The 21,415-nt window shown below is 33.5% G+C and overlaps 3 protein-coding genes and 1 long non-coding RNA gene across 7 annotated transcripts in view; 2 read left to right on the top strand and 2 right to left on the bottom strand.

The window, feature by feature from the left end:
• LOC105334355 (uncharacterized) overlaps positions 1-305 on the bottom strand; it is a 29,342-nt gene extending 29,037 nt beyond the window's left edge. For 2 of the 4 annotated variants that reach the window (XM_011437760.4, XM_066075221.1), the window contains exon 1: positions 188-258. The gene's annotated coding sequence lies outside the window, so the exon portion shown is untranslated. Of the gene's footprint in view, positions 1-187 lie in introns of all 4 variants that reach the window. The other 2 variants (XM_011437768.4, XM_011437767.4) reach the window with 2 other exon arrangements.
• A 312-nt stretch (positions 306-617) lies between these two features.
• LOC105334357 (uncharacterized) lies at positions 618-1,405 on the top strand. The gene is made up of 2 exons (XR_010710806.1): positions 618-728; positions 835-1,405. It is a non-coding gene; the product is annotated as an uncharacterized lncRNA (long non-coding RNA).
• A 2,504-nt stretch (positions 1,406-3,909) lies between these two features.
• LOC105334354 (coatomer subunit delta) lies at positions 3,910-10,819 on the bottom strand. The gene is made up of 12 exons (XM_011437757.4): positions 10,681-10,819; positions 8,866-8,905; positions 8,463-8,686; positions 7,860-8,039; positions 7,565-7,764; positions 7,283-7,374; positions 7,084-7,156; positions 6,787-6,952; positions 6,468-6,615; positions 5,737-5,845; positions 4,963-5,167; positions 3,910-4,585 (listed from the first exon to the last, which is right to left on the bottom strand). Exons 1-12 carry the CDS (start codon positions 10,681-10,683, stop codon positions 4,496-4,498), a joined length of 1,530 nt encoding a protein of 509 aa, XP_011436059.1. The 5' UTR covers positions 10,684-10,819; the 3' UTR covers positions 3,910-4,495.
• Positions 10,820-13,698: 2,879 nt separating this feature from the next.
• Positions 13,699-21,415, top strand: LOC105334353 (mitochondrial import receptor subunit TOM40 homolog 1). The gene is made up of 7 exons (XM_011437756.4): positions 13,699-14,047; positions 14,321-14,487; positions 14,969-15,070; positions 15,291-15,393; positions 16,822-16,953; positions 20,777-20,962; positions 21,120-21,415. Exons 1-7 carry the CDS (start codon positions 13,837-13,839, stop codon positions 21,266-21,268), a joined length of 1,050 nt encoding a protein of 349 aa, XP_011436058.3. The 5' UTR covers positions 13,699-13,836; the 3' UTR covers positions 21,269-21,415.

The following is a 21,415-nucleotide window of genomic DNA, read 5'->3' as shown; positions in this document are numbered from 1 at the left end:
TTTTTTATATAATACATCTTGTTTGTATTTTTTTGGCATTTTGATTTTTAATATGTAAGGAAATAAAGCATAAAGCCTTAATGAGATGAGACACCTATGCATTCTTTTTAATTTGAGAGCTCCGTGTCCCAAAAAGAATTGCAGACAATAATTCATATTGCTCTTTCTAACTTGACAGAAAATTTACCTCTCTCACTCTCAAAATTTCACACTCAAGCAGCTATTCTTTTGTCCGATGTCTGTCAATCCCTTGGCCTTTCCTCCATCTTGAAAATTTATTACTTCTAAAAATGAAAACAAGGACGGTTACATTCATTCGTCCCGGTTTGGATGCTTTCTAGCTTTATTGTTTTATCTGCTACAAAATACATCTATATTCATATTATAATCATAATTTGCATGTACATGTATTCAAAATGACGAAACAGCGTAACGTTATTTATTTTTAAAAGATAAACATTAAAAAAATCTCTTTATTAAAAAAATAACGGAACTGCTTTATTAAAAAAATAACGGAACTGTCAATTTATGAAGAAAAAAATACATGTAATGCAAGCTATACTCGTTCCAGAATGTTTTAAATATTTCTATTTGGCATATTTGATATATCTCTCTCTCTCTCTCTCTTTCTCTCTCTCTCTTCGTGACGTACACTTTTCATGTACGTCACATTGTAGAAGCGTAACAATTAATTTCACGTGATGCATTGATAACAACAGAAAGATACAGTAGGTAGATTTTATTCATTAATCTTATAGCAGTTAACACATTAATGGTAAATTATTCTAATTATCTTTTACGTGTTCTTGTTCTTTAAGATTTGTTTTACTTTAGACCATATCCGCAATGCCAGAAAAACCAGGGAAACAAGATAACAAAAACGAAGCAAAGGGGGATCCGAAGTTATCCCAGGGGAAAACTTACGACATCCTCCCCGAGATCCCGGGGGACAGGAGGACGAGGCCAAAGAAAACCGCAAAGAGGTCAGGTTTGGGCAAGATGTATGACATCCTGCCAAGCATTGGTCCTAACGTGTACACCTTCCAGGAGTTCCAGAAAATATACGAGGAAAACGAAAGACAGGTTGGGGAAACAATGAAGCAGCGTATGCATGAACCACCAGGGATCTTCAGCGATATGGGCAAGTTTCAGAACCTGGGTGATGTCTCTGTGAAGAGACCATCCTCCCCCCCTCGGGATCTTGTGAAGAAGCGTCGCGGGCCGAAGAGGAATCACCATCTCGATACATAAATGGACTTAGTTATTTTTAAATTGTAGAAACTTTAAAAGTAATCAAGAAAGTCATTTTTTTTAAATTAACCTGATAAAATTATCATTTGGTTAGTGCATGAACATTTGTCAAATTCCATATTTTTTCATAAAAAGTTGCACACTGTGCTTTTGATTTCATCGTCATAAGTTATTTTTTTTTATGGTACATTTAGTTTTCTTCACGTATCAGTACTACATTCTGAACGTATTACATGTATTTGCTTTTAGTCGGGTAGGATTAAATAGTAGAATTGCTTTTAGCAATACTGTTGCATTCCTCTGATGGCAATGGTTTCATTAGGTAAACAAACTCCGTCTAGACCACGAACAGAGGTCGTATAAATACAAAGTGGTGTTTTTTTAATTCTTGCTACTGTTTGCCAGCATATAACGTTGGTAAACAAAGAACACATACTATAGTATGCAGCTGCATATCATCTACATTAATTTATTCTCCCTTTTGAGCTAAGAAATTTGCGAATTTCTTTTTTTTTATTAGCCTCATCTTTCATGGCAGAAGGTAGGTATGGTGACAAGCATGTCTCGAGCTGAATGCTTGAATTTATTTAAGGAATAAGGAATCATTCTTTGAGTATTATGAGGTAATAATTTTGGTTGGGGCGTGATCAAATCCAAAAAAGCCCGAAGGGCTTTATGTTAGGATTGATTACGTCCCCGACCGAAATTATCACCTCGTAATATTCAAAGAATGATTCCATATTACTTATATTTATATAATATTCAGCAAATATACGATCAAAAATTAAAATATTAAAATTGCAAACCTGCTGGCGCCCCAACAATACGTCAATTGAATTTATTGGACTGTATAGTACAAAATTGACTCGTAGTGTTATTACAGCTAAGAAACTGGAAAATGTAAATATATACATGAACATGAACCAGTATTTTACATAGTATCATTGGTGCTCCGATTTTTTGGGTGTAAATATTCCAATATAAAATCATAATGGAACCAAGTATAATTTAACTTCAAAACCGTTTTAAACAAAATACAAAACATGTTTAGTCGAATACACTTTTCAGACGCAGATGCTATTTTAAACAAAATTTTATATGTCAACAAAATATTTTAATACCAGTAGGGCATTTTATAAAAGAAGAACGTATGATTTCTCTATACATAATTTTTATGAGCACAAATCCATTTAAGAAGGCTCGATGATCGTGGCCATATTTAGACTATATTGATTTCCTTACGAAGAAGAGCTATATAAAAAAATATTTCAAAAATACCAAAATTTATAAGGTAAAATATAGGGATTTTTTTCCTTCACTAAATAATTGTTCGTAGCTAAACAAATCATCTCTTAAAATTTTATTCAGATCTGATGGTTAATTTGTTGACCATTCAGCCTCCTTGATTAAGAACATGGAATAAAAACCTTCAATCTATTAAAACACTATTTTAGGAATAAAAACTTTCAATGTATTAAAACACTATTTTAGGAATAAAAATCTTCAATGTATTAAAACACTATTTTAGGAATAAAAATCTTCAATCTATTAAAACACTATTTTAGCAAGCCTGAGGCAAAGGATCAAATAAGTCTTTCCATTCTTTTCCTGTCGTTAGCATCGTAGTCTTTAACTTTTCACATGTTTGGCTTCCTCTGTAGAACCTCTAAATTAATACCAATCAAACTAAGCATAGAACATACACTCTTGTGTAAATGGAATTCAAGTTTGTTCAAAGAAGAGTCATGCAAGTTTTTTTAAAGGGGTAATGAAGAAAAGTGAAATGTAATAGCAACTAATAAAAACAATCTATACCACTGAATATTAAATTTACATAAAAGATTTTTCATATTAGCGTAGATTTAATTTGATTCAATTTGTAAACTCAAGGGCAAGGTTGAGAATAATTTTTTTAGAATCTTCTCCTGAAGAACATAAAAGTCATGGAAGTATGGAAGCATTCTCACGTGGTGGAGATTAAAGTTTGTTAACATGTGTCATTCAATGTGATAGAAATTGTAATTATCTTACCTGATGAAACCCACCCCCAAAGTTTCATAACTTGCATAACTGAGTAAGTGCTGAACAAGTATGAATTTTTGAAATAGTTATACTCTAAACTATGGTTACATATTTAAGGGGGTGGGTGGTGGAGGTCTGCCCCCCCCCCCCTCTCTGGAAGATTTACTTTTTTAAAAACTAATAATGCTTATATCGAGGCACTTTTCTTCATCTATAAGCTAAATACATGTACCATTATCATTTAGATTGTATTCTGTGAGAAAATGACAAAGTTCAACAGCTGACCAGTATGTGTTTCATAAATTATGAAAAATCAAAATATAAGTAATATGCACCTCTCTGATATATGTGCAGTTGATCCGCAAAACAACTTCCTATCTTGGAAACTGTAGGAGGATTTACCTGTACATATAGGGTTACCCTATATGCAATACTTTGCGAGAAAAGCTAGTATTTTTTTCATACCACTCGACCATCAAAATAAACGAGCCATTCAAAGGTTTGATTTCAATTAGACTGGCTCACTGCAAACAAATTGTTGCTAAACAGGAGCATAAAGAATCTGATTTTAATCAGACTAAATTACCAAGTCCATAGACTCTCCTAAAAATCAACAAAGACAACAATACATGTATCTCATTAGCATTTTATAAATATTTTATTTCTCGATATTTACATGTGAATTTTTTGTCACATAGAAGTAAAAGTTTGCATCAACAATCAATATAATAGTTTCTATCTGACAACAAATGACGAGAGCTTTTCTTTACAAATTATATTCTTGGGCCAGGAGTGACACTAGCTTTAAAATAAGAGCACAAACCAACCCATTTAAATGATAATAAAAAGAAAGGATCCTTACAAACATAATGAAATCATCAGCACTTAGAACTTAAAGATACACCATTTTCCGATGAGATTTTAATATACCGTACCTGGTAATTAAGACCATCAGTGCTTTTGATTTGACCCCCATTTTCTGTTATATAACTAGGAATCATATCACAGCTCCCAGTGAGGGCAGTGCTGTCTACATGCACAGTCCCTCACCAGGATTCCCATGGCAACCAATGTAAGGTCCTAACATGAAAATTCGACAAGGGCATTGTGGATCCCAATGATTCCATTCATTGCACTGAGTTCTCCCCCCTAACTTCCAGTCCTTTTTTTTACATGGTCCAAACTTGAATGCAGTCACAATAAATATAAATGAGAGATAGTGTTACACTATTTCATATCTGTCCACATAAAACACTACTTCTGATGAAAACTTCACTGGACTGTCGTCACTGCAGTTTTGTACTTCTGTAATCTGGAATCATAATATCACAAAATGTAAAATTTGAATATTTTAATATATGGAGAAAAAATACATATTTTTAAATGTATCATGATATAACATAACCTGAGGTAGTTATTCTTTATATACATGTACATGATCTTTTCAAAGTCTATATATATCTATACAACATAGATGAAAATAGGGCAACATGTTCTCAAAAACAATATCAAGTTGCACAAATTTAAATATATGCACCTCATATTAAGATGTAGGCAACATATTCTACCAACTATAAAGAAATCTGTTAAGCAAATTAAATACACCCTGCAATCAGAACAAATTATTCAGATTTGTTTAAATACTGACAAAGAAAAAACGTAGCAAAAATAATCACTTCGATAAATTACCTGTAAATCACAGTAGGAGTTTTTGGATATAAAGTTGACGTTGACTGGGAAGAAGTCGTCCGGATGGCCAGCGATGCTGAACTCCATGCTTCCCGACTCATTGTTGGCGTCGATGACGGCCAGGTTCCACTGTAACACCGACTTCCTGCTGTCAAAGTTGTACTCACCATCACAGTCTCCTACCACTGGGGCACCCACACCAGACCTACAACACAGCACCCCTTGGTATAAAACTTCATGTCAATAACTTGACAGACCTACAACACCACACCCATTAGTATAGAACTTCATGTCAATAACTTGACTATATGTGCTTTGTAAGGTAACAAAAGTAGAATGGTAAATATGCTTCTTTGATTCGTTGAGAACTTTTTATCACTTTCTAAAAACCCCTTTTCAGGGCAATATTGGCTACACTTTCTTTTTGTCGTATTTTTCATTTATCATATTTTTCTTGCTACTTGATTTAATATCAAATTCATTTCTTAATCTTCTAATACATTCTTATACATGTAAATGTATGATCCTATCTGTGTAATACTTTACAAGACATGGGCTTCACCTTGGACTTACACCAATAAGTTGTGATGATCCATTGTAATTTGGGAGAAGGCAGTCTAAGTTACAGAACTTTGCCCAGTCCCAATTGTACAGTATATGAGTACAATATGCATGTTCAAATCAAATCTATTACTGTCAAGTTTACCTAATTGAAAGTAGATATTGAATATTGGGATAACCAATGCCAATGTCCTCCTAAAAACATTTACTTACGGTAAGGGGATAAGAATGGTGACATCATGTAATTCCAAGTCTGTCTGCTTCAGTTCATACTCAATGTTTACATCACATCCACTTCCAGTGTCATTTGGCCAACAATTAACTACAATTGATATTAATGTCGGTAAGCAATGATTCAAATATCAATTATATAACCATTTCAGTATGTTGTCCATGCTGTTCAGATAGACATATAAAAAGGACTTATGTTCAAAGGTAAGTTATAAATTTCTTAATTTATCTATGAAGAGTTCATTTTGTGCAACAACAGAGCATATGTGAAAACTTCTAATACTGTTGATAAATGTAATTTTAAAAGAAGTTAGGCCAGCTGTATAGCTAGCAAGATTTTAATAAATTGCATTGGGTATTAAGAGTTTATTTTTATTCTAGGTAAAAATCCTGAATGATCAATTTGACATTTAAGTACTTTAATCTTAAGTAAAGATAACGTAAAGCATCCAAACTTCTTTACACTGGGAAGAAAAGACTGGGAAAATGCCTTGAAGGAAACATAGATGGGTCCAGCCTTATCACATTAGGTCCTTTTTCTGCTCTAATTTTAAATTGACTTATTTTCACTGACACGCATAAGTAATATGCAAGGGCCTAATTTAACAAACATGAATATGAAGCTTTCAATAAAACAAGTTTGCAAGTGTCTGTATTTTGTGTACTCTGAGGTCATCCACCAGTGAATGAACATTGATCTGAAAGAGCCTTACTCTGCAATGGCATCATATCTTCATCCTGGGTCTGAAACCTCCATTTTAAAACTCCAACATCTGTGTTCAATGGGAATGATTTCTCTTGGTTCTTTAGAGCAATGCATGAGGAAGCATTGAAGAGTTTCTTGTCCACATTTGGATGTGTCTATGCATTAAAAAAAAGATGTTGACATATTGATAATAAATGATAGCAATGACAAAACTAATTTTCATTCCTTTTTTCATTTTCTGATGATTTTCAGCAATTGTTATTAGATTAATTTTCAATGGATGCTTGTACTTTATGCAATGTGAATATAAGAACAGTCTTGTTTACCTGTAACTGAATGCCTTTTTTGTCATTGTTTTGCACATTGACTTTAATTTTTCCATATGTTTCATCATTAACTTTGACTTTGACTAAACCATGAACTTCCATGTTCTGTAACCCTCCATCTCTTCCAGCAGTCAGGGATATTTTCTCTTCAATTGCGATGTGAACACTGCAAACAAATGTGTAATTGCTATCAAAACAAAATATGGTTTTGAGATTCCTGATATATACTTTTCACGTAATGTGTTTATGACTAAACAGATTCTTAACAAACTGAAGTCTTTACAAACAATTCCTTACCCCTCTTGGTCTTTGACTGGCGTGGTCTGTTTTGCCACAGCTGATGACAATGATGATTTTGTTCCTCCCACCTCTGGTTGACAAATTAAGAAGGTTTTAAAATATTACTTTTTACATAATGACAAAAAAACTGAAACATTCACAGTACATCCTATAAGGTCTTAATTCAATACTTGTAGTAATATGATATTCATCTTACTTTCACCCTCTGATTCCAACTGCCCTACAAATGTATCTACATCCTTCTTCTTACTTCCAAGTCGCAGAGCATTTCTAGATGATGATGGTTTACTGCAGAAAAGAAGAATCCTTTAGTATTACATCATTACAAAAATTCTATCAAGCCAAGGAAAGCCATGAGTTAATTGAGTTTAACAGTCTCTTTTCAATGTGACAAGACAGAAGGTAAAATATACAATTACTTCTCTTTTCATAATACATGTAAGTAAAATTGAGTTAAACTTGAATAGTGGTTAAATACCTTGTGGCTGCTGTGTATGATGGTTTAGGCGTATCCATAGGAACGCTATCAATGACTGGATTATCACGCTGTGTAAAGGAACCACTTCCAAATCCTCCCCCAAATCCTGCACTTCGCCCTGCTTTCTGGTTCTCTCTGCGTGCTACCTGTAACTCCTTGGCCCTCTTCTGCATCTGTATCTTAGCTTCTTTTTCTTGCGTCTAAAATACAGATGAAATAAAATTTAAAAAAAATAAGAATTTTAACAATATCTAAATGAAAGAGTGATGATTTCGAACACTATATAAAAATTTACCTCTCTCACAGACTTGAATACAGCTTCTTCATGTGACTCCATTTCAGTGAATGTTCTGATCTGAGCAAGATTGACACTTTCTCTATATCCCAGGGCAACAATTTCATCAAATGCAAAAATTAAAGGAAAAGCTTGATCCACAATATCTTGCTCATCAAAATTTCTGCAGTATTCTGGAATCTGTTGAATTTAAAAAAGGAAATTGTTATTTTTGTTCATAATAAGAAGAAAAGTGTCCCAACACATATCTAGAAAAGTGAAAAATCACTTTTGCTATCAATAAAATGATGATAATAATTAGCCAACTTTCACATTCAGGCCATCCTTTAAAAAAATTATCCATTTTTCAAGGAGGCGGGAGGCAATTTCAAACTAACGATAATTTTATTTTAGCCTTACTTGTGTCGCATTTGTTTCGTTATCGATTATAGCAAATTGAAAATGATAAATATTTTTTGCAAAAATTATGACTTGTATCATAGAAATATTAAAAAAAGAACTCCTAGATTTTAACTTTCTTTAAAAAAGGAAATGTATCACATCTAATTAATGGTGGATTTTTTTTTCTTGATAACAATGTTTCTTAATAAAAATTGTACTTACAACTCTTGCAAAAAGTCTCAGAGTTTCTAAGTCCTCCAAGATGTTGCTAGCTTTAGTTGTTATGAGCAACATGTACAATTTTTCTAATGGTTGATAAACATATCTAACACTCTCAGTTTCTACAAAGGTATGTTGTTTCCCAGAGCTCATCAGTTTGGGGAAAGCAGCCAAAAGTCCCTCAATGCGAGACCTTGACATCTCAACAAATTGTCGAGATATAATTGCTGTGAAGATAAAATTAGAAAATTACAACTTTATGATATTAGATGAAGAATAATATTACTGACCTGATTTTATGAAGCTTAAAACTGAACAAATACTTGAGTTTATGAAGCTTAAAACTGAACAATTAATGAGTTTATGAAGCTCAAAACTGAACAAATACTTGATAAATGTAACTTACCTTTGCCTGACTTGTTGCAGACTGCTGCAGCAAGCAGAACCTATAAATAACAAAAAATTGTAATATCCTGTTCACAAATCATGATAGTTCTATATATATTCATTAAAATTTTTTACTAAAGTGTATAGTTTACTGCAATACACTCAATCTAAGATTTAAGGATGTTTGTTATTGTAGCAAGGGATGTAAGTCCTACAATATCCCATGTTTCTGTTTTAATCATATTCCATACAATCTATTCCACAATCTTTAAGAAAGCAATTAAAAGGATATGTTGAAATAATTTAAAATGTATTATAGAGAATTGGTGTCATAAAACATCACAGTTAGTTTTTAATTACTACATTAATTTCATCACGAGTGTAAGAACATACATGTGATAAGTTGAAGACCACAAAACTCTGCAAAAAACTGGAATTCGGGTGAAAATATACACTGCCCACCAAAAACAGTACAAAATATCACGGAAATTCTGTTGATAAAATACCATATCAAACATTTATTTCTAAACCAACAAATGTATATTTTGCCTTATTTAAATGTTGTAAAAAAGTTTTCTAAGTTTTCAAAGTTTTTTAAAATTTCATATTGTGTTTTATAGTCACAATTGAGCAAGTTTAGATGATAATTTGTTTACCAACTTTATATAGTATAAAAGAGTAGATATCTCCAACTTACATCTTGTTCATGAATATATTGACTGATATTATACACCAGCAATTTCAATAACAGCAGCAAATGCAACCTTACATAAATTTCTGCACATAAAAAATCCTTTATTTCAGTGTAAGCATGATAATAAAAATGTTTACATTGCATGGGGAGAGCTGGTTCAGATTCATGTGTATTTGTAAGGTTGGCTAAAAGTTTTTCGATCAAGTTACAAAATATTTTAAAACAGTTATAATTAAAAACCCTTTGAAAACAAAGCTACCTAAAGGGACAATTTAATATGGATGATTATCCCAATTGGCAGTTTACGCCTTCACACGCGACAGTTTGTGTACACTAAACAAGTATTGGTAGGTCATGCCACGATATGTCAAACACAGGTGATCTTTTCCAGTGCCTCGTGAGTGAGAATGAGAGGAAAATGGCCGTATTTAGAAATTCAAATTACTGTACAAATTTTCATATTCCTTGAATGTTGGTGTCCCCCTGGTACACCGTGAATGCGGTCGAAAAAACAATACATTTTGCGTACTGCCTGTACATATCACAAGTATGTCAGAATATGGTAAAACAAAAACCTAAATTGATAAATAATTAACAGCAAAACAATACTATTTGGTACATTTTGTTAACTTCAACATTTCTTAGACATATGTTCCGGACTACACCTAAAAATTAATATTTAGTAAATGTACATCATCCCTACCCCTCCCACTTGTGATCATTAATATTATAAAATGTATGCACGATCAGAATATCACATTAATAAGAGCAGATTTTGTTGTAGTTTCAAGTACCAAAATATGATTTCGAACAATGTGTCTGTTAGTGACATTGGCATTTTAGTAATATTGACTAACATTTCTACCGGTGTCCGATGTTGAGATAATTCGGGTCGAATGAGTTACAATGAAATCTTTGTCTTATCCCAGAAACTTAACATATAATATATACATAACACTGGCATTGAATGGTGGCCGTTCAATTTATTGTCCTCTTTTTATCATAACACAGCAAAAATGAGTGATCTTATGATTTTCTCAGTTTCAGCCGCACATCAGCTTTACAGATTTCACAAGAATTTGATAACTTATAGTAAAAAAACATTTCTGCAGCGCATCCCTGATGTAAATTATACATTACCATTTTCAATCTTTAAGATAACCAACTCTAGTGGACTAAAAGGTAAGTACAGCTTCGATATTTTGTTATTGTCGAGCTGGAAGTTCCAGCGAGTCGGCCACGTCAATATGGGATGTGTTCTTCCGCCGCTTGCAGAACGGACTATTTGCTGAATATCGAGGAATGGACTTAATATGAATTTGAGGCAACTCTTTATTCATTTGATATTTAATATAACGACCAAAGTTTTGAGGGAAAATACTGTTGAAGTTTTAAAACTATCAATACCGATAACGGTTATTTGCCGGAACATAAAAGTGCCTATTATCATAACCTACAACGGCCAAGTTCTAGCCGGAACTATTCCACATGAGAGAGAGAGAGAGAGAGAGAGAGAGAGAGAGAGAGAGAGAGAGAGAGAGAGAGAGAGAGAGAGAGAGAGAGAGAGTGTAATTTGAAAGTTACAAGAATTAGTACATTCAGATATATCATACAATTCACAGGGTGACTACTATAGGCCTAGCGTACGCATAATATTTATGATAGATCTGACCTATAGCTGAGGACAGGACCGACACCACCACCACCCCACACCAAGTATATAAACCCTCGTGTGTCTTTACTCTTTTTTTTCATTAAAATATCCTTCTATCAGTTAATGAAATTTTCTATATAATCTAATTTAATTATATATATCTCGATTCCGGTGATTTTCAAAGCTAACACAAACACTGAAAAAAAAATCATACATATATATATATATGCTGCTGTATTAGAATGAAATAAAAAATTTATTTATATACCTCTGGAAAAAAACCCTATAAACCAACTGTATTTTGGAATACATTAATTCACATTCATTACTCACTTTGATATACATTGAAATAGTTTAAATTGAGATCTCATTTGTTAAACACAAAATCAATATTTTTTCAGAACTTTAATTAGATCTAATATGCACTATCCTTCGCAAGTAATCCAAAGATATTATAAGAGGTACGTTTTTTTTTTTACTTTCTTGTATATTTTTCTATTTTATTTTGTGGATAAAATGTTACTTGAAAATTTGTTTCAACATGTTTTTATACTCTCCCTCATTTCTCATTGTACATGTGACCTTTTAACCCAGAAATAGGAAGGGTGCGTCGATTTACCCAAATGGAACGTGAATGGCCCAAATGGACCCAAATGAACCCAAATGGAGCCCAAATGAACCCAAATGGAAACCCAAATAGAAACAAATGGAAACCCAAATGGAAACAAATGAAAATTAAATGGCATAATTGAATATTTTATTTAATAATTTCAATTATATGATGAAGAATCAATAATTATGAATTCTAATACGACAATGTTCTTGTGTTGTTAATGAATTTTTATTGATATATGAATTTATATATACTAGTAACTGTTAATATAACTGTTGATATATTATCATTTCGAGACACCTTTTTAATTATTACAATATTATTCAAATATTTATTTTCGATATTGGAAAATGAAGTACCGGCATAGTTGTCTTCTAAATATAGTTGTATATACTGAGTTAGTTAGTTGGCAAATTCTTGTAATGCATGTTAAATAATTTAGGTGCTGTAAATACAGTGCTGTTTGGTTGTTTCTTCAAATAGTGCATTTAATAAAATAGTAGCTCAAACCAATCCTGTAGTGCACACATGTTTTGATATGATGTTTTTTGTTTGCTTATTATATACGTGTACAGTATGTGGTTCATTTTCCCATCTTCCAAAGTCAAGGGTTTCTGATCCACTCTGCTTTACATAAACCCTGTTTATGTAGAGCAGAGCAGATCAGAAACCCTTGACTTGGGAAGATGTCATTTTCCATGCATCAAATTTAGAATTAATTTTTAATTTATAAATCGATTTTTGGGCTGAAATTTTTTTTCGGTCATATGAAATTCTCAGTAACCATTAATTATTTGAAAATACACATTTTATTTTTAAACATAAAAATCTTTTTTTTTTGCTTTTTCTGCTCGGAAATTATAATTATTACGTTTAATTTTTCAATTTGTTCTTCGGGCTTTAAATATTTTTATTTCAAAATTACAGCTCTTATTGGGATGGCCCGCCAGGCTCCACGTGGCAAGAGCTGAGCAACGGTATACTACAATCCCATAAATAGATTTGACAAAAAAAATTAAATCATGTATTTAAATCATGAAACTAATTAATAAGGCTATTTTATTATATTCTTTTTCCATTTGGTCAGAAATTGTTGTTTTATGTTTTCTTTGAAATTTTTCAATTAAAAAAACTCATTATAATTAAAAGAGTGATTGGAATTATCAAATAAAATCTTCAATTATACCATTCAAATTCCATTTGTTTCCATTAGTGTTTTCATTTTGGGCTCTATTTGGGTTCATTTGGGTCCATTTTGGACTTTTTACATTCCATTTGGGTCCATTTGGGTAAATCGACGGGGGGGGGGGTGTACCTATACTTCCGAAAAAAAAATTACTTACCAAATTTTTTTCCAAAATCATAAAATACCTAATCCGTGGGGGGGGGGGGGGCTAGTATGCTTCTGAATCTAACTTTTCAATCTTTCAAGGTAAATTTAGGAACAATAATCTCTCCTGCGAGAAAAAGTGGGGGGGGCTGAACCCTCTATCATGCTATGTTTCTAATGGTTAGGTATAACTTTGCAAAAAAAGTGGGGGGGCTAAGCCCCCCCTAGCCCCCCCGGTTCCGACGCCTATGTGTAGAATTATAAGAAAAATGTTGTTCAATGTTGTTGTTTTTTTAAATTTTCAAAAAAAAACTCATTTATTAAAAATAATGATTGAAATTATTAAATAAAATCTTCAATTATGCCATTCTATTTCCATTTGTGATTCCATTTGGGACCATTTGTTTCCATTTGGGTTTCCATTTGGGTCCATTTGTTTCCATTTGGGTCCATTTGGGCTCCATTTGGGTCCATTTGGGTCATTTTACGTTCCATTTGGGTCCATTTGGGTAAATCGACGCACCCAATCGACGCATCGGAAGTTGCACGTGCGCATGCCGGCCGGTAGTTACTAAATCACACATGGCCGCGACCACGAGATAAAAATATAGTGTGTATTTGCCTTAAAATGCTCGAATAATCCAAACTAAATCGAGGATAGAAAGAGAATTTAAAAGGGCATTAAAAGGGCATTAAGAAATGGGCAATTCTTCATCCACTCCTGCGGCGCCCCCGCCTTCCAGCTCCACTGTCGCACCACCGCCACCACCTGCAAATCCTTCACAACCTTCTAGTTTAACGCCACCACCATCAGCAGATGTTCCGCCAGAGTTAAAGATTCCAAATGTATTCAAAGAGGAAGTTAGCAACAATCCAGGCACCTTTGAAGAGCTGCATAGGAAGTGTAAAGGTTTGTTAAAACTCAAACTGATGTAAGATAGACATCAAGGTCAAATACAATAACTCAATAAGGCTTGAAACTCTGAGGTTGAACAACCCTACTCTTTAACATATAAATGAATCATGACATTTGCCTACACAATTTATATGATTGTAAATATTATAGTGATTCATAAATATTATATACCTATTGGAGTTTCTTTTGCAACAGGGTTTCAGATTGAAAAAAATCTTTATGAAACTGTAATTGTTGTAATTAAGAATTATGAACAAATTCTTGCAGAGCTCTTCCCACAGACATTTGAAGGTGGTAGATTCCTGGTGTCAAAGGGATTAAGTAGTCATTTCCAAGTTAGTCACACACTGACTATGTCACAGTTGTCACCACAAGACTCTGGGTACAAATTTGGTGCAACGTACATAGGGACCAAACAATATAGTCCCTCTGAGGTGAGGAATGTGTCATAAGTAAAGGTGATAGATAAGATGATGCTGAAACTTGTATCAAATTTATGAGATATGTAATGTACCATATTTACAATTCTAGTGAATGTTAATAAAGTCATTAGAACTATTATAACAAGACCTTGGACTTTCGGTTGGACGTAGCTACATATATCTATTTGTTGCGTCAAGACAAGTTAAAAATGACTCAGTTACAAGCGAAATATGCACCGTTTGCGTAGACTTGCCTCAAAAGCCAGACAAACCTTGTTGATTTCAAAGAGCAGTGGCTGAGTGGCCAGCAAAAAAATAGCCAGGCCTATCGTGTCACATTGCTGTTTGACAAAACTACCCAAAGTCCAAGCTCTTGTTAAAATGGTTCTAAACAAGGAAATCCTGTTTGTATCAACAATGTTATTAACCTCAAGAAAATTCTTTGTTTGGTGTATCAGAATGTTGATAATCTATGTGAATTTTCTTTTACCAGGCTTATCCAGTTTTGATGGGAGACATTGATCCTTCTTTGAATTTAAATGCACATATAATCCATGCATTTTCAAAGAAAGTCAGAACTAAGCTTCAGTCATCGGTAAGTCATGCTATTTAGAATATGGCTGGCATAAATTAGATCAACATGGGTCTACATATCCTCAAGTTGGAGTAAATTAAGAAATAAGATATCATTTTTATTGATGTATATCAGGATTTAAATATGGGTCTCTCACATGATAAAATCCATTGAAGCCCGAAGTGTAAATATTTGATTTATTTAATTGAAATTAAAGTTTGATCTAATCTAAATTCTGTAGGTGCAGGAAGGAAAATTCATGGGTCAGGGTTCTGTGGATTACCTGGGAGATGATTTCTCAACTACACTGACACTAGGAAACATCGACCTTCTGAACAAAACAGGTAAGCTAGTGTCTGTTTGTAGGAAATGTCAATTTGATCACAATATTATTCTATACTAACTGATTAAATTCAGAAACAAAAGGGCAAAAATATTTGCTATGAATTTATCATTAATCCTCTTTTTCCATCTATTGCTGTCCTGTCATTCCATCCTTGTCTCAAGTTTTATTGTTTTGTATACACTCTTTTGGTTTTGGTGGTTTCTCTGTATTGATTACTTACAGATCAAGTTGTAATTTCAAATCAATTAAGTTAGAGTTATAGTTCTTTAACAATGCAAATACTCGACTTTCATAATATTTAAAATTATTTTTAACAGATGTTGAAAGGACTCTTGTTGTGCAATTCATAGGGGTGGGACAGCAATACACTGATACTATAAGAGTTCTTGAAATTTTTCGGTCCTGTTGGCAAGACCGATAAAAATAACCAAGGACCGATTACTTGAGGTTGCCTGTCAGTCCAAATTACCGTTAGATGTTGACGGGAACTTGCGAAAATATGACTAAATTTGATACAAAAGCAACGAAGATGATGCAAACTATTCTCGGTAATCACTGAGGAAATCCAAATGCATATGATAAATCAAGAGGAGTTTTTTGGGAATTTTTGGCTCTCTATAGACTGATCATATGTTTTTTTTTAACATCTCAGTAATAATGTATAGAATTTACTTACCTTAATTAAATTTCGATAAGTTTTGCGAGTGTTTAGTACATGGAGTGTTTATAATGCGGTTGACAAATGTATAGTCAGACGGTAGGAATAAGGCTTTTTATCATTTTCCAACGTAGGTATCATCAGAAATCATGGGGAGAACTTCTTTAAAATATAGCATGAACCGATGGCCCCCTATAAATCTAAGATATTGTATTGTTTCGTTTTTTATGTACATTAAATACACTTTTTACCACGATTGAAACAGGTTTATAATGAATGTTTTATTGCAATACACAGCAATACACACAAAAATACCAATTTTAATCATTTTTGCTTTCGGGAACAAATAGTAAGATCTCCACTATTCTACAACTAAGCCCCTGTGGCATGATGTGTGCAGAAAGAGAAAAAGAGACTGAGAAAGAGAGAAAGAGCTAGCTAGAGAACAAGAGGAAAGTTGATAATAAGAGAGAGGGAAAAAAGTTCAAATTAATGAAGTGATAAATAAGAATGTGAACATTTTTTGGACTGATAGAAATCTGTCCAGACTGACAAACTTCAGATGGTAGTCAGTCCAAATATGACTGACTACCAGCAGAAAAAAGATTTCAAGAACTCTGTCAAAGCATAACTATTCAATTTTAGTTACATGAATGTTAATGTTACAAAACATTTCATGAGGTGTGAATTCAACAGATCTTTACACAAAGATTTCTTGAAGCATTTTCTCTGATGATTTGATCATATGTTTGCTGTTTCCTTTTTCAGGTGTTATAGTGGGACACTACCTACAAAGAGTAACATCTAGTGTAGCATTAGGAGCCGAACTGGTTTATCAGAGAGGTCCTAGGGTGCCTGGAGGGGAAATAACAGTTCTCTCATTAGCTTCCAAAATTACTGGTAAGACACTCAGGAAATTTCTTCTGCAATGGTTTGTCAAAAAACCGAGACTTTATAGAATGAGTTATGGTATTTTGACCATATTCATTATTGTTATTAGAGAAAGAGAATTGTTTTTAAGGTAGCTCCATACTCGTAAAATTCTCTGAGGAAAGTTGAAAAACTGAACTGATTTCGACTTAATAGACTTAAATGTCATCAATTGTTAGAAAAAATATACATGTCATCACACTTTTTGAGATGCCAGATAAACATAAACTAAAGCATATTTTAGCATTAGAAAAATGTATTTTTTTTTCTGTTAAAAGTAAAATCTTGTAGGCAGAAATTTGTTTTTCTTGTTTAATTTTAATGTCAACTTTATCAGAAAACTAAAATTACAAAAATATTTTAAAATTAATCGTTGGAATGAGAAAAACTATAGCATTTAGACATACAACTGAGAGAAAAGTAAGAAAAAGAGTTATTTCCCCTTTGCATAGATAAAATATATAAAAATTTGGAAATTTAGTATAAAATTAAGTGCGAAAATATCTTTAACCTACCAATAATTCTAATTACATCCATGTGATTATATTCACATAAAATAAATAAAACTATCTTGCACAATTTTTAAAGAATTCAAAGCTTTACAAAAAAGTGTGACGTCACAAAACACTGGATCTACTTTAATTAAGCTGAATGCCGGTACGTATGCATATGTATGTTTTTAGCTCACCTGAGCTGAAAGCTCAAGTGAGCTATTCTGATCACATTTTGTCCGTCGTCCGTCTGTCCGTCCGTCTGTCCGTCTGTCCGTCCGTCCGTCTGTCCGTCTGTAAACTTTTTACATTTTGAACTTCTTCTCTAAAACCGCTTATCCAATTTCAACCAAATTTGGCACAAAGCATCCTTATGGGAGGGCGAATATAAATTGCAGAAATAAAAGTCCGATCTGCATTCAAAGCGGAGAAAATCTTGAAACTGTAGAAAAAGGGGGGTGCATTTTTAAAAATCTTCTTCTCAGGAACTACCGATGCAAATTCAACGCAGTTTAGCATAAATTATCCTTATGGGAAGGAAAATATAAATTGCAAAAATTAAGGTGTAATTCTGTTTCAAATTTGAGTTATTACGAAAATAATAATAAAGGAAAGGCGTGTTTCAATCAGTTTAATAGCTTCGGGTTCGGCATCCGGTAAAATGATTCCATACTTCTAAAACGAGGTTCTTTGTTTCAAGCAGCCATGACATTATACGAAAAAGGGTCGATCGGACTATGATAAAATTGCTTGTTGTGCAACAGTTCGCGTATGAAGGGCAATTTTGAAACATGCAAAATATATTGGTGCCGATTTTGTGAAGTAAATTGAGGCTAATTATTTCAATGCGTTGACAGTTTTCACACATGACGTTGGTGTTAGCTTGTTCTGATTTTCGTTTCGTTTTCATTATTTATGCTTTGTAACCTGGAAACTATCGTCTGTATTTCGTGATTTTTACGTATCAAATCAAACAGAGACTTCGGTAAATCAAACAGTTAACTGTTTTCCTGCGCAAATTAAGCAAAATCTGATGTAGGGGTACTGAAATACAATTCATTCTATCGGTAATTCGGCATTATCTTTTGCGTAATGGAAGATTAATGCAATAGGTTTTGTTGAGATGCTCGGCATTTTCTCAAGTTTATTCAGTTTAAATAGAGTTTGATATCGCTGACGGAAATATGTAGGTATATACATGTATCATATATATGATTCATTTCGAAAAAATAAATTGTGTTCTTTATTTGTTATACATGTAGTGCATGTTTCTTGTGTTTAATTGTTTACAATTTCTATTTACTAACCATATTTGAGTGTTAAACTTCGAATTATAAGCAAGATACATAGATTTGCTCACAATTCTATGTTTGTACACAGATCTTAAAAACTAAAGATTAAAAAAGTAAAAAAAATGTCAATATTTATTAAGAAAAATTTCAAAGTCTGTTCTTCCAGAAACCAACTTTAACAACTTATTGTATTGTAAACTTAACACATTTTTAGCTCACCTGAGGGTGGGCCACAATGGGGGGTCGAAGTTTAACATAGGAATATATAGAGTAAATTTTTAAAAATCTTCTTCTCAGAAACTAATCAGCCAGGAAAGCTGAAACTTGTGTGAAAGCATCATCAGATAATGTAGATACAAAGTTGTGAATATTATGACCCCCGGGGGTAGGGTGGGGCCACAATGGTGGGTCGAAGTTTAACATGATATATAAAGTAAATCTTAAAAAATCTTCTTCTCAGAAACTAATCGGCCAGGAAAGCTGACACTTGTGTGGAAGGATCGTCAGGTAGTGTAGATTCAAAGTTGTGATAATTATTACCCCAGGGGTACGGTGGGGCCACAATGGTGGGTCGAAGTTTTACATAGGAATATATAGAGTAAATCTTTAAAAATCTGCTTCTCAGAAACTAATTAGCCAGGAAAGCTGACACTTGTGTGGATGCATTCTCAGGTAGTGTAAATTTAAAGTTGTGAAAATCATGACCCCCGGGGGTAGGGTGGGGCCACAATGGGGGATCGAATTTTAACATAGGAATATATAGAGTAAATCTTTAAAAAACTTCTTCTCAGAAACTAATTAGCCGGCAATGCTGAAACTTGTTCGGAAGCATCCTCAGGCAGTGTAGATTCAAAGTTGTTAAAATAATAACCCCTTGGGGTAGAATGGGGCCACAATTGGGGGGGGGGGGTCGAAGTTTTACATAGGAATATATATAGAGTAAATCTTTAAAAATCTGCTTCTCAGAAACTAATCGGCAAGGAAAGCTGAAACTTGTGTGGAAGCATCCTCAGGTAGTGTAGATTCAAAGTTGTGAAAATCATGACCCCCGGGGGTAGGGTGGAGCCACAATGGGGGATCGAAGTTTAACATAGGAATATATAGAGTAAATCTTTAAAAAACTTCTTCTCAGAAACTAATCAGCCGGCAATGCTGAAACTTGTTCGGAAGCATCCTCAGGCAGTGTAGATTCATAGTTGTTAAAATAATAACCCCTTGGGGTAGAATGGGGCCACAATGGGGGGGGGGGTCAAAGTTTTACATAGGAATATATAGAGTAAATCTTTAAAAATCTGCTTCTCAGAAACTAATCGGCAAGGAAAGCTGAAACTTGTGTGGAAGCATCCTCAGGTAGTGTAAATTCAAATTTGTGAAAATCATGACCCCCGGAGGTAGGGTGGGGCCACAATTGGAGGTCGATGTTTTACATAGGAATACACAGAGTTAATCTTAAAAAATCTTCTTCTCAGAAACTAATCAGCCAGGAAAGCTGACACTTGTGTGAAAGCATCCTCAGGTAGTGTAGATTCAAAGTTGTGAAAATCATGATCCCCAGGGGTAGGGTGGGGCCACAATGGGGGGGGGGGTCAAAGTTTAACAAAGGAATATATAGGGTAAATCTTTAAAAAATCTTCTCAGAAACTAATCAGCCAGATGATTCTTCATAATTGTTAAGACTTTGGCCCCAGGACAATTCTTTGGCCTCCCGAGAAGGTTCAGAGTTTGATGTACGTTTATATCCCTTATATAAATTATATTGTTAAGGATCTTTTTGAGAACTGCAATACTCAACATATGATATGACTATAAAATCATCCTGTTAGAAAAGGGACTAATGATTATAAACATAAGAATATTCAAAGGAAAAAAGGGTTTTTAATTATACAGGATCTACATGTAATTGTACATTGTCCAGATAGTTTGTATTATGACTCCATTAAGCTGATTTTATCATACCTATTGTTCCTCAGGTGAGCGATGTGGCCCATGGGCCTCTTGTTTTTATTTCAGGTGAAAATTGGCAATTTACTGCCAATGTTTGCCCATCAGCAGTAGCAGCACATTGTTGCTACTATCATAAAGTCAATGAACAATTACACATAGGAGCCGAGTTGGAGTCTAGTTTAATGACCCGTGAGAGTGTAGGGAAAGGTTGTTATCAGCTAGAAATACCAGGTGGAAACGCCATGTTTAGAGGTAAATCTGAATTTGATATTGATAAAAATTATTAAAAATTTGATGTATGTTTTAAATAGAATTTAGAAAAAATAGAGATTAAATTCAACCATGAGAAATGTTAATTGCAAGTCTGACATCATTTAACAACATTAACATTTTAAAAACTTTTTTTAAGGTTCTATTGACACAAATTGGACTGTAGAAGCTGTGTTAGAAAAGAAGCTTATGCCGTTACCTTTCACACTACAACTAAGTGGGACAGCTAACTTTGCCAATATTCAGAAAAGTCAATATCGTTTTGGAATAGGTCTAGTTCTTGGATGAAATTTTTACTTTGATGTTTACTGTGATCTTTCTCGGTGGTTTCACTTTGTCAGTGGAACACACTCATGTATGTATAGAGGGGGAGGGGCGTGTTTATAGTGGTGGTTTAGCCACTGTACTTGTCACCTCTAGATAAGAGGGGATTGC

The sequence above is a fragment of the Magallana gigas genome, chromosome 2, assembly GCF_963853765.1.
Source record: "Magallana gigas chromosome 2, xbMagGiga1.1, whole genome shotgun sequence".
Classification (NCBI taxonomy): domain Eukaryota; kingdom Metazoa; phylum Mollusca; class Bivalvia; order Ostreida; family Ostreidae; genus Magallana; species Magallana gigas.
The sequence above is the reverse complement of the archived record's forward strand: the minus strand, read 5'-3'. Positions and strand labels throughout refer to the sequence as shown.

Bases quoted from the DNA above. Each gene is read 5' to 3' on its own strand.
- LOC105334354 (XM_011437757.4), bottom strand. The intron at 8,687-8,865 runs GTAAGTTACATT...TTATCTTCACAG, and splicing joins CTGCAACAAGTCAGGCAAAG to CAATTATATCTCGACAATTT. The intron at 4,586-4,962 runs GTAATTTATCGA...TTATGATTCCAG, and splicing joins ACTCCTACTGTGATTTACAG to ATTACAGAAGTACAAAACTG.
- LOC105334353 (XM_011437756.4), top strand. From the start codon at position 13,837: ATGGGCAATTCTTCATCCACTCCTGCGGCGCCCCCGCCTTCCAGCTCC. The intron at 16,954-20,776 runs GTAAGACACTCA...TTTTTATTTCAG, and splicing joins ATTAGCTTCCAAAATTACTG to GTGAAAATTGGCAATTTACT. The intron at 20,963-21,119 runs GTAAATCTGAAT...ACTTTTTTTAAG, and splicing joins TGGAAACGCCATGTTTAGAG to GTTCTATTGACACAAATTGG.